The 13,168-nt window shown below is 39.2% G+C and overlaps 2 protein-coding genes across 2 annotated transcripts in view; both read right to left on the reverse strand.

Annotated features, from left to right (window-relative positions):
• Nucleotides 1-3,540: 3,540 nt before the first annotated feature.
• LOC126807921 (squidulin-like) lies at nucleotides 3,541-9,322 on the reverse strand. The gene is made up of 3 exons (XM_056103423.1): nucleotides 9,087-9,322; nucleotides 5,002-5,096; nucleotides 3,541-4,379 (listed from the first exon to the last, which is right to left on the reverse strand). Exons 1-3 carry the CDS (start codon nucleotides 9,231-9,233, stop codon nucleotides 4,184-4,186), a joined length of 438 nt encoding a protein of 145 aa, XP_055959398.1. The 5' UTR covers nucleotides 9,234-9,322; the 3' UTR covers nucleotides 3,541-4,183.
• Nucleotides 9,323-12,913: 3,591 nt separating this feature from the next.
• The window catches only part of LOC126807875 (MAGUK p55 subfamily member 7), a 53,609-nt gene continuing 53,354 nt past the window's right edge, over nucleotides 12,914-13,168 (reverse strand). The window contains exon 18 of the mRNA XM_050532739.2: nucleotides 12,914-13,093. Coding sequence (XP_050388696.1) covers nucleotides 12,917-13,093 — 177 coding nt within the window. The 3' untranslated portion in view covers nucleotides 12,914-12,916. The remainder of the gene's footprint in view (nucleotides 13,094-13,168) is intronic.

A 13,168-nucleotide genomic window follows, 5' to 3' on the forward strand; every position in this document is an offset into this window, starting at 1 on the left:
ATAGTAATTAAAATATTAGATACCTATCCAAACTCGAGATTTATATACAACTTACCAATCCCACGCAATAATTAACTTCAATACAGATCAGAGGGACTCTGAAAACCTGTTATACTGGACAGCGTATTCGACCAACAGGATATGTTACAAGGAAAATTAATGCTGAACAGGTTTTGAACAGGAAACGGAAGTGACGTTTTATGACACACACGTTTTCGGGCGGTCTAATAATAAATCTGTCCATTTTAACATGTCTGGATTTGATGACTCTAATTAGTTAGATCTACTGACTCACTAACCTGGGGGTCCTGGGTTCGAGAAAGTTTCCCGGGATATTCCAGCGTGGTTTCCCCATGTCAGGAGTGTAGGGCGCAGGGCCTGGCAAGGACATGTTTCCGAAGCAACGACCGCCCGATTTACAACATCAAGACCTTGCTAGATGATCTGCAATTCCCTAACTTATCTTCCTTTAACGTAGACACGTGAACAATAGCGTCCAATCAGAGGTTGTAGGTTGTGACACAAACACACTCAAATCAAACATGGCGACCTCAACGGAAACCTCGACACCGAACGAACCTTGAACTATACTCAATTAAAATTTACTCAGCCAAATTAAAAACTTGACACTGATGAATTTCAACAAAAAAAATTTTCTGGTAAGTCAAATAAATTTTAAAGTGTTTCTAACGGTAGTAAGTAGTAAGAAGCCTTTTGTTCACGCCAGATAATAATTAATCTTAGAATGAGAGTGCTTCAAACTGGAACTATTGCCGACCGCCCAAGGACGGGAGCGCCACGTGTGACGTCACTCCAGGAAGATCACGCAATACGATTACGTCATCTTAGAAACAGATTTGTCACTGAAACCTCCACAAGTAGAGAGATGTTTGGTGGAAGGGTAACTGCACAAACTGTTCGAAATCGCTTGCAGGCTGCTGGTCTTCGAGCTCGGAGGCCCTATAATGGACCAATATTGACACCTCTTCATCGCCGTAACCGACTTGTGTGGGCCACAAGACACATAAGATTTACCCAAAGACAGTGGAATTCGGTTGTCTTTAGTGACGAATCTCGATTCACTTTGAGATTTGCCGATGGCAGGGCCCGAGTGTACCGCAGACGAGGTGAACGTTACGCTCAAGTATGCGTAGGAGAAGTTGACCGATTTGGTGGCGGCAGCGTCATGGTTTGAGGTTCTTTTTGTGCACATGGACGTTCTCCTCTTGTTGTTGTCCGAGGGAACTTAAAAACTGTCCAGTACAAGGATCAGATTTTGCAACGTGTTCTTCTTCCGTTTATGCAGAGACATGGGCCTGGACTAACGTTTCAACATGACAATGCTCGACCCCATACAGCAATTGCTACCCAGAATTTTTTAAGAAATGCCGGTGTTCAAGTCCTGGATTGATCGTCGCTTAGCCCCGACCTTAATCCTATTGAACACACCTGGGACGAACTGGGTCGACGTGTTCGTCAGTAAGTGAATCCACCACTGACGTTGCAGGACCTTCAACATGCTCTTGCTGAGCAGTGGCGACGTCTTCCCGGGTAGTGTTTACTAATGTTCTGAGATCCATGAGAAGACGTCGTGTGGCAGTACGAGACGCTAGAGGAGGCCACAACCGTTACTAAACACTTTATTCCGATTGTTCTCCAAGTCTGTGAATTTCATTTTTTTTGGGGGGGGGGGGTACTGTGACATCACGAACGTTATCAATGTCAAGGACTTTCGGCGAGACGTATTCTTGCTTTCTGTTGATGTCAAGGTCGTCTGTGCACAGCATAACACTAAAATAGTTGCCTTAAACCAAATATTAAAAATCTAGTCCCAAAAATCCCGAGTGTCAAGTTTTTAATTTGGCTGAGTATATGTACCTTGATTATTACAGGTAAACATTTTAGTTGGAATGATATTTAAGACCCACGAACAAAGCAATGTACTTCCACCGGGCTACGGCGCCACTTTAGTGTTAAGTTATTCAACTGGGAAATTAGTAACTTTCTTTGGAGAAAATGTCTTTATAATTGATTGAACGTTTAGATTTTTAAAGACGCCGCGGTCAGTGCAGATGTGAGAAAGCCGATTGGGCCAATTGATTGTGAGGCTAGAGGTGACAGAATGATTAGTTATATAAAATATATCAATTCATTAAGATTTCGCGAGATCGTCCGTCTTTATTTGGATGAGGTTTTTTTTCTGGTGGGCGAGAAAGGGAGATAAAATAGTTTTATCGGCTAACAGTTTAGGCTCAAGCATCAATCAATCGCCAAATGTTCCAGATTCAACATCCATTTTATATACGCAACGAAGTCCCCGATCTCACATTAAAGAGACTGCTTCGGGTCTCTGGGTTCCTTGCTTCGTTGACTCTCGAAAAGGAGCACCAGTTCTTTCAACCCTCGGCATCAGCTGACAGTCAGTTATCCAATGGACGACAATTATTCCTGCGCTGACCCAAGAAAGAAGGGCGAGAATTATTTTTAGTCTTTCTCTTTTCCCCCTTTTGCATGGCGATCTTTGTTGATTGTTGTAAAATTGAAGAAAAGAGTTTGAATATACATTTTCTGCCAGGTTTTAGTAAAGGGTTCGAGAGTTAAGAAGTTGATTAGGTTGAAATGTACGGCGGAAAATTGCATGTTTACTGGTCTCTACTTCCAGCTTGTGTATCACAAGTTTTCCATGATGACCGGGGGGGGGGGGGGGCTGTCGAATGGTTAGCACGAGTGTGCTATATCATACGGTCTGTCATTGAGTCAACTGGCGGGGTTTCCATTCCCCGGTTGTAGGTGACAGGAGTAGGGTCGCCTGTCCAACCTCGTGGGTTTTCTCCGGGTCCTCCCACTGCTAAAGACTCCTACGCGCAAGCGAATTATTGAAATAAAATTGAACCATGCGTTAGTCCCAAAATGAGCTAGTTTTGTCGAGTGTTGTTAAACCGCATTTCTCTCTCTCTCTCTATGATGAACCTCACACATGCTTTTGAGCAGGGGGTTGCTACATGCTGCTCCATCTGTGGTAGAAAGCGTTCTACCCAACGAAAATCTGCGATAAAGTTAGAGCCGGCCTAAGAGACGAGAATTAAGATTAAAGTCAATGGACGCCATAATACCCCCCCCCCCCCCGCCCATCAATATTCTTTGCAGTTGAAAGACTGGAGCGATCAAGACTAACAACACCGCTTCTTGATTGTTTTACCGTATTTTCAAAACAGCTATATATCGCACCGCTTTGTACCTGGGGTTGGGTGGCGGAATGGTTAGCACGTGCGCGCTGTATCATAAGGTCTGTCACTGAGTCAACTGGCGTGGTTTCGATTCCCCGGTTGTACGTAACGAGGAGTATGGTCGCCTGTCCAACCTCATGGGCCTTCTCCGTTTCCCCCGGTTTCCTCCCATTGCTAAAGACCCCTACGTGCAAGCGAATTATTGAAATAAAATTGAACCATGTGTTAGTCCCGAAATGACCTAATTTGTGTCGAGTGGATGTTAACCTCTCTCTCTCGCTCGCTCTGTACCTTCGTAAAAAAAGGGGGGCAGTTTCAATGTTTACATTGTTTATTTGTCAACAAATAAAAAAAGAATTATCTAATAATACAAAATAATAAAATAGAGGCAAGAGAGGGAGAAACAGTGGTCTGTCTTTAACATTAAAGTACTTAATTCAAAAATAATCCAGTCATTGCCGAATATCATCAACCAAAAAATAATCCAGTCATTGCCGAATATCATCAACCAAAAAAAAAAATGGAATGAGGCTACTGATTTGGTTCAATTTCAAAAAATAATCAGTTTAATTATATAATTGGAAATATTTTTAATATTTTATATTCATTGACATCTCCCAACTTAAATGGACCCTTAAACTAGAGACATATCCCCACTCACACTGAGGAAAAAGCACGGGTCATCGGCTCCGTGATATTATCGTTCACATAAAATCGAATTTTGTATGTTTTGTGGCAGAACGCTGGCCATGTTACTGTTTGAAGGACATTCCTCTCGGTGAACGTAACTTCGGATTTGAGTTTTCTAATTTTTTAGCTATGCATGACTAAAAACAGTCTCTGCCGTTGCAAGTGCCAAGAATCAAAAACAAATATATCCTGACCAAAGTTCGGCGATTGGTTAGAACTGAAGCGTGGATATGAAATAAAACGAAAAATAACAAAATGACCAATCATTAGAACAATTTTAAGAATTCGGCAATGTTGATTTTTCCATCGCCATCTTTGTCTAGTTGTGAAATGATTCCATCGATCTCGTCACCTGATACATCGTGTCCACATTGTTTAAATAATGTCTGCACCTCGCCACCATCTAACAATCCACTTCCATCTTTATCAATGGTTTCAAATATTCGTTCAAAATCGGCTCTTCTGAAAAAGAAAAATTAAAATGGCGTCAATAATAATCAGATTTGTTTGAAAGCAATGTGGTTCATTTCTGCAATCAAAACATGAAAAATAAGTAGGGTACATACAGTTAATAAATCTATAATCGGAGTTTCATCACTCTCGCTTAATTATAACCAAAGTTATCGTGCCCCAAAGCAGACAATGTTAATCATCGAACTCCACCAAGACATACACCTAATGACCACCTACACCAAGTTTGAACATTCTACCTCAATTAGATGTCGAGTTATTGTGTTCCAAAGTCACGAACAATCAAATTGCTTATCGCTCTGCTTACCCGGGGCAGAAAATGCCCATTATCGAACTTAGTCATGGTATTGATGTAATAAAACTATAAACCAAAGTTCATCACGCTCACTTAATTAGAACTAAAGTTATCGTGTCCCAAAGCATCAATCAATCAAATTGCTTATCTCTGCTTACCCTAAGCAGAAAATGCTCATCTTCGAACTCCATCAAGGCATTGGCCTAGTAAACACCCACACCAGACGAACCCATTTTAATAGTCCCCTGCTTTCTTCGAAAGGCGGAGGACAAATATAACAGGACATAACAATGCTATAGGGAAAAGAATCGGACTTACTGTAAGTCTTTAGGGTTAACTTTTCCCATTTCATTCAAATATTCGTCTAAAGTTACAATACCGTCTCCATCACCATCAATACCGCTAAACATCTCCTGAAATTATACAAGCTTTGATTTAAATGCCATATCCTGCGATGGGGTGAACCTAGTTTGGTTCTAAACGTAAGTCTCGTTACCCTCGCCCTGTACAGGGCGGGAGACTTACGTTCATGGCTGAACTAGGGTGAACCACGCTGATAAAATATCTTAGAACTATTGATGAAATGACCGGGTTAATGAAAACACGCATACACCATAAAGTATGCTATGTGGGGGATTTTGCCCGGACTGGAAATGGTTCTTTAACGTACATGCCGACGCGTACACAGAACCTCGGTTTTTCATCCCATTCGATGGAATAGACGTTGTCCTTGCCAGGATCATCCGCCTTGCGCTGTTGTCCGGGCAACGTTTCTGTCATAGCCCAGTCGGAGCAGAAAAGTAGAGCCATAAAATCCCATTTCATCTATTTTTATTTAACTGTTGAATGTAGGGTTAAAATTTATTAGAACTTATGATATGGAAATCTACAAAGACAGTTAAACCACGTGAGTACATATTTGCCAGTAATATAACACACACAACAAATATATCACATCAATTAAACCATAGAACTGGAATACTCTAGTTCTATGCAATTGGATACATATTCACCAGTCGTATGACACACACACACACACAACAAATGTGTTGTGCAAATGGCATTTAATCAGTAATTGACAAACATAAAATAAAGATAACTACAATGTATATGCAATAACAACAATCTAACTGAAATATAGATCTAATGATTTATATTTCGTTCCGTTTTTTTATACATGAAGATCTGGCCATTTGTAGTGGAAGGTCGCGTCAGACGTCATACGAGCGGCTTTTGACCTTATGACGCCAGACACTGATTAATCAATCAGCGTTGACGTTTCTAGTGGTTTACCCAATGTTCCGTGCACCTTACGCCAAAAACTCGCCGTAACAGACAGATTCATTGGCTAATCCCTCACATGATGCAGAACGCGGGTTATCTCCCCTTCTAGATCCCAGTGTAGTGAAGACAAGTAAAACGAAATCTTGAACTATAAAAAACGAAACGAAATAGGATCTGTGTTGTAATCCGATTGCAATAACAATTTTTTAGCTTTTATTACAGCAATACTTCAACTAGGCATCTCTAGTCTTCGTCATCAGGGAAGTCATTGTTATAATGTTATTCCATATATATAGTTATCTTTATATGTTAATATATCCCACATTAAACAGGGGGGGGGGGCTAGTGGTTCAAGGTCTGTCATTGAGTCAAGTGGCTTTGTTTCGATTCTCTCCGCTTGTACGTGACACGGAGTAGGGTGGCCTGTTCAGCCCCGTGGGCTTTCTCCGGGTTCTCCGTTTCCCTCCCACTGCTAATGATCCCTACAAGTAAGCGAATTATTGAAAGGAAATTGAATCATGTTAGTCCCGAAGTGGCGTCGTTTCGATTCTCCCCTTGTAGGTGACAAGGAGTAGGATCCCCTGTCCAACCTCGTGGGTTTTCTCCGAGTTCCCCGGTTCCCTCCACTGCTATTGATATAAAATTGAATCATATTAATCCAGAAATGACCTAGTTTGTGTCGAGTGGACGTTGAAGCCCATTTCACTCTCACATTAAACCACGCGCGTTTAAGCCCAATCTGTTTCACAGAGATCTTCTAATATCTCTGTAACAGATGACTGTTTCGACACGTGAAGTTGCATCACGCGGCGTCAATCATTGGCTCAATAGTGCGTGCATCGTTTACATAAGACGTTACTGATTCGGGCTAAATGGTGAATTTTACTTATTTTAATACTCATTTGCACTAAATAGGAAATGATTTTTACCTACAAATAATTCAGACGTCTTTATTTATTTGTCTAATAAATGAAAAACATAACGCTAACGCTACAATATACGTCCACATTCCAATTCTGCTTTGATTGACAAGGTACTTTGTCAAGAAGGCTAGGCTTTTGGTTTGTTTAGCGTTGAGGGTCGTGCATCAACATCAATAGTTCCTGTCCTTAGAGTATAACTTATTAATAAGTATACCAAGATAATGCATTCAGAATTGTGCCTTTCACATTCCAAAGGCAAAAAGTGGGCCAAACATAAGACTTTTTAAAAATGTACATCCTGAAAACGCACATGTACTTGCAGTTACATGAATTTATAATTTATTTAGTGTGAGAGAGAGAGAGAGAGAGAGAGAGAGAGACATTGTCATTGCAGTACCAAAAGGTCTTTAGCAGTGGGAGGAAAGGGGGAGAAAACGGTGGTTTGAAACGTCAACAAATAACCGGTATAAATACTTCTAACACTTACAAAGCGTTCTGAAAAATAAGTTGAACAAAGGCTCTCAGAAACCACTCACAAAAACCCGAATGTTACATGGGTGACAACTATTTAAAGCATATCACGTCAGTTTGACATTGTTAAATGGAGTTTGACATTGTTAAATGGAGTTATCTCCCCAAAATCGGGCATGCACCCAAAAGAAAAGGGACCAACCTCAGGGTATAAGGAATATGTATTTTAAGTTTCAAGATGATCGATTTAGAATTGTGGCCTGTAGGCGACACACAAAAAGAAAATTGGCATGGCTCTGCCCCTGGGGGTTGGGCATGTAGGGCCTACTCCAAATGATAAGGATGTTCCAAATGATAGGAATGTTCCTTAGGGTACAAAGAATAAGTATATAAAGTGTGGCTCTGTTTTAGAATTTAATTTGACGGAAGAAAAAAGTTAATATTTGGGAATCATTAAGTCGCATCGATGTCATCCTTATCAGTGATTGTAGCAGCCTAGCGAAAATTCACTGCAGATCAGTGTGGTTTAAACCCTGTTGTAGGTTACGTTGACCAAGATATAATGGGTGTATAAACACGACTGATATTTGACACGCATCTCATTTGGAGGCGATTATAATTTTCTGCTAGTTAAAATGTTAGACTGTAAATTGGTGTAATATTTGTACCTAAAGGACTAGATTACCCGTGGGTTATCAACGTGCACTTATACAACCTTTAGATTTCTTGAATATAGCTGATTAGTCAGTGAGTCTAGCAGTTAAATCTAGATCTGGTTCAAATCTTGCTGTTTGAATGTTTTTAGATAATTTTCCCCAGCCGTTGCTGATAGTTTTAACTTTCAATTTACCAGGTGTACATTTATACCAGTGGTTTTCTGGGAGTTCAACAAGTCGTTGCCATAAGTATTTGTTTTTACGATAATTAAGTGAACCTACTTCAGATTCAAAATTAATAACATTATTTTGGAATTCTATATAAGATCAGGCCTTAGCGCCACTGTCCAAGCAAAAATCTCCATGAGCAGAATGTTTTGATGTAGGTACGTTTTCATTTCCCAGTCGGTGCAGACAAGTAGAGGAAGTTAATCCCCATTCCATTTGCTTCTATCACTCAGTACAGATCACGCCCACCTGTTATAGGTAATAGCGGTATTATTGATTAGCGAGTCGCTGTGTCAGTTGTCAATAAAGATGGATGCCAAACTAGACAAATAATAACTATTGCAATTCAGCAAAATATGTCATGTAACATGAGAATATACCACCGACATTATAAATATAATTTATATTTATAAAGATACATGTATAATTAGGTAAACATGGCATTATTTCCCAGTCCCATTGGTACCTTTGCCTTTCTTAACGTACAGCATAGAAACTCTATTCGAATGCTTACTAACTCCTTGCCGGCCAAATGAAGACGGGTGAAATTATTCTACGACGCCATTGGCGGATTGCTAGATTCCAAGTTTTGATAGATTAGCAGCGGATGCCGAAATCCGGTACTGTGGTGGGGGGGGGGGGGGCTTTTAAAAAATAGGAGTTGTGTTAGATGTCCTAGGGTTTGTGTTAGATGTCCTGGGAGGTGTGTTAGATGTCCTAAAATAGGAGTTGTGTTAGATGTCCTAAAATATGAGACCTAGCAGTGGCTGAATCAGCTAGCCCCCCCCCCCCTCCGAAAGTTGTTTACGTGATATATTATGAATGAATGCTTTCTACTTACCATAACTTCAGCGTCCGAAAGTTTAAGTTTGAGCTTTTTCGTGATCATAGTATGCAATTCCACCTTTGTTAAGTGGTTATTGCCGTCAACATCAGTGTCTTTGAAGAATTGAGTATAAGCGTCCTTCTGTTGAGCTGTAAGACCCATTTTGATTTCAAAATAACGAGATTTTACTATCCGAGTTTGAAAACTACGTGTTTACACTGCGAGTTTCTGCTGTAGACTGTTTCACTTTCAGCGCAATGGAGTGGGCCACGCTACACGAATCGACTCGTCTTATTAATATTCATTCTGTTCATTATTATGCATATTATGTGAAGCGAACCATGACGTATCCAAGACTACAGTTTTATAGAAAACAGTCGAGACATGTATAAAAGCATGTTTTGTTGTCAAGCTATAATAATGTGCGTGTAGTCAACATAACATACATATAAAAAGAAAGTAGTTTGATACGTTCTAGTTGACGTATAATGATGAGATATTTGATATTAGGCACTTGTTGAGTCCTGCAAATACAGAGCTTCAGTTTCGGCAAAAATGTCGAAATGAAATAGAGTTTATCAAGCGACTGCACCGACCGGGCTAATGATGGTGAGCATACGCCATGCCTACTCTTCGTCGAATTCCAACGGTCAGTGGTGTACACGTGACGTCGTTTTTTTTTGGTCCCATCCGAATGACTAGACGCTGATTTTGCCATACACTCGATCTGATCGACACCACTGACAGGGGAAACCACAACTGATGAAACCTCTTTCTGAATCAATATGTATTATTACCTTTATAAACGTAACAACACATGATCTGTGACAATATCAAAACTCTCACAACTTTATCAAAATTCTCAAAATTTATTATTGGAAACTGAAGACAGAAACAATTCGGAAGAATTTTTTTCTGTGGTACATAACTTCCTGGACATCTCCCAAAGATTTTGAAAATTTTGAAAAGTTAATATTGCTGATAGATCTCTCTCAGACCCGCCGCAAGTACTCTTTTCTCCAGGTTATTGCGGCCCCTGGACCCACGCTTATAAGGACCTAGGATGGAAGCCCCCCCCCCTCTCTCTCTCTCTCTCTCTCTCTCTCTCCGTTTCAAGCAATTTATACCATCTATCTCATATTATCACGGACGCCATTATGTGATCTATGTTAATAGGGGTCTAAAAAATATGTTAAAGTGAAATATAAGGACATTAATTGAGAAAATCTTACATATTATTACTAACACTTCTGTGGCCTTTTGTTTTAAAATGTGTCACGGGGATATTTCCGTTTCACATATTTAAGATTTTTAAACTTCTCCCAACATCCCGTCCAGATTAAAAATAGAAAATAAAAAAGATTAAAATCTGTTTGAAGTATTAATTTAACAAAGTAAAATGAAAACTGGATGAAGTTAAATAAACTACAAAGAAATGAAACTTTAAAGAATTAAAAACATTAAGGAGACCTGCTGTTCTCGCAATAGCATTTTGGGATTTCGTTTGCTTCAGGTCAACTTAAAAGTTTTTTTGTTTTTTTTTTGTGTGTGGGTGGGTGGGTGGGTATGTATGTGTGTGTGTGTGTGTGTGTGGGTAATTTGAATTTCAAATAATAAAAACATTTAGTGAAAAATAATAATAATGAATTAAAATGAAAATACAAGGCAAAATAAAATTAAGTACAATTAAAACAAAATTACATTAGTTTGATGGGAGAACATGGGGAGAGGGGGTAGATTAGTTTGATGGGACAATTTGAGGGAGAGGGGGTACATTAGTCTGATGGGAGAACTTGTGGAGAGGGGGTACATAGTCTAATTGGAGAACTTGTGGAGAAGAAGTACATTTTTCTGAGGAGGGCAGAGAGAAGGTACATTAGTTCTCAAGTAAATAATGGCAGTGTAATGGCAAGAAATCACTTTATATACAACAAGGTAACAAAAAGAATATAATTTGATTTGTTGCTATTATACTGTCATTACTTATTTGAGAAAGACAAGAGGAACTTGTTGAAATGTAGTGTGAAATAAACTCAGTCATTGTTTTCAATATAAATTGTATTTTATAATTATAAATATTCAATTACTAAATGCTGTAGAAGGATTTTATTTCACTTATCACCAATACTAATGATAGGTTATTGAGTTAGAATCATGTAAACAGAAATATACTTAACTTAAATATCACATATTCTACTTCCAATCACTTTGAATTTTACAGTATTTACCAGTTTCTGACCTTATAGATGGCGGTTCTTGAGTTTATAGCTCGATGTTATTGATTTTATAGCTGAATGTATTGATTTTATATATGAATGTTACCGATTTTATAAATGAATGGTTTTGATTTTATAGATGAATGGTTTTGATTTTATAGATGAATGGTATTGATTTTATAGATAAATGGTATTGATTTTATAGATAAATGGTATTGATTTTTATAGATAAATGTATTGATTTTATAGATAAAGGTTATCAATTTTATAGGTGAAGGTTTTTAATTTTATAGATGCAGTTATTGATTTCATAGATGCAGGTTACTAATTTTATAGATGGATGTTATTGATTTTATAGCTGGAAGTTATTGATTTTATAGATGGCTGTTATAGCTGGGTGTTATTGCTTTTATAGCTGAATGCTATTGCTTTTATAGATGGGAGTTTATTGCTTTCATAGCTGAATGTTATTGATTTTATAGATTCTGTAATTTCAGCAAGGAAGTTGGTTTCCAGTACAAAAGTGAAGTGGTATCAGGTGTTCTAGAAATACATCAATAACCTCGTTGGGTTTTTTTCAAATCCTCTGTTCTCCTCCTTTTGTTAAATTGGCCAAGTTCATGTCGAGTGGACGTTAAACACCATTTCTCTCTCTCTGTTAAGTTAGCAAAATGAAATGGGTTTAACATCCTACTGTTTTGCTCTGACTGGGCTAATGAAGACAGACATATGGCATACAGTGTTCTATGAGGGAAATTTTGCCCGAGCAGTGGCGGAATGACCTCCTCTTATATCGAATTCCAACTGCCCAGGGATCATTTACGTGCACCAATTTATACACAGAACCTCAGTTTTTCGTGTTATCTGAAAGACAGGACAGCTGCCTTCCATCCTGCACCACTGACAAGGGGAAACCACGACGGATAAACCACGATGAAGTTTCTCAGCCAATGCAGGGATCGAACACACGACCTCCAGGCTAGTGAGCCAGCGTCTTACCCACTTAGCCACCATGGTTCTCCTGTTACGTAAATACCATCAGACATAAGTTTAATGACTCATATTCGGGAAAAAATCAACTTTAAGGAAATGAAATAAAATGAAATGAAATGGAGTTTAACGTCCTACTGTTTTGCTCCAAACTGGGCTAATGAAGACGGGCATACGCCATACAGTGTGCTATGAGGGAAATTTTGCCCGGACAGCGGCACTATGGCCTACTCTTATATCGAGCTCCAACTGTCAAGGGATCTTTTACGTGCATGCCAATGTGTACACGGGACCTCAGTTTTTCGTCTCATCCGAATGACTAGATAGCTGTCCTTGTCAGGCCCTCCGTTCTGCATCACTGACAAGGGGGGACCACGCCGGAAAATCTGGATGAACTTTCTCGGCCAATGCAGGAATCAAACACCCGACCTCCAGGCTAGCGAGCCAGCGTCTTACCCACTTAGCCACCGTGACCCCTTGAACGGGTTAATCTTACCTAATGCTAACCATTGCTGAGTTAGAAGCGTTGTGTGGGAATTTCCAACTCTCTGTAACCAGTCTGAAACCAGGCAATCCAAGAAATATCCACACCGAAATATATAAAAATAACAATTTATTAAATTCTAATTAGCACATTAATCATTGACACCATCCTATCGGCACCCACTGTGGTTCTTTTTCTATTTTATTTGTTATTAATATCAGTTCCCGTAGAGCGTCCGTTAAATCAGCGTTAACTATAACATAATCAAATAAATGTCCGAATCTCTCCTCTAATTTATGACCTGAATCAATCATGTCCTGCAGTTCTTCTGTCTGGAATAAAACAAACAATTTAAATTATAAGACAGGAACAATGAAATGAAATGAAACAGATCTCCACACAAGGCA

This window comes from Patella vulgata, chromosome 9 (assembly GCF_932274485.2).
Source record: "Patella vulgata chromosome 9, xgPatVulg1.2, whole genome shotgun sequence".
Lineage (NCBI taxonomy): Eukaryota > Metazoa > Mollusca > Gastropoda > Patellidae > Patella > Patella vulgata.

Excerpts from the sequence above, each read along its gene's own strand:
- LOC126807921 (XM_056103423.1), bottom strand. The coding sequence starts at position 9,233 with ATGGGTCTTACAGCTCAACAGAAGGACGCTTATACTCAATTCTTCAAA. Across the intron at positions 5,097-9,086 it reads TTTCGGACGCTGAAGTTATG|GAGATGTTTAGCGGTATTGA; the intron begins GTAAGTAGAAAG and ends GTATAATTTCAG. Across the intron at positions 4,380-5,001 it reads GTTAACCCTAAAGACTTACA|AAGAGCCGATTTTGAACGAA; the intron begins GTAAGTCCGATT and ends TTTCTTTTTCAG.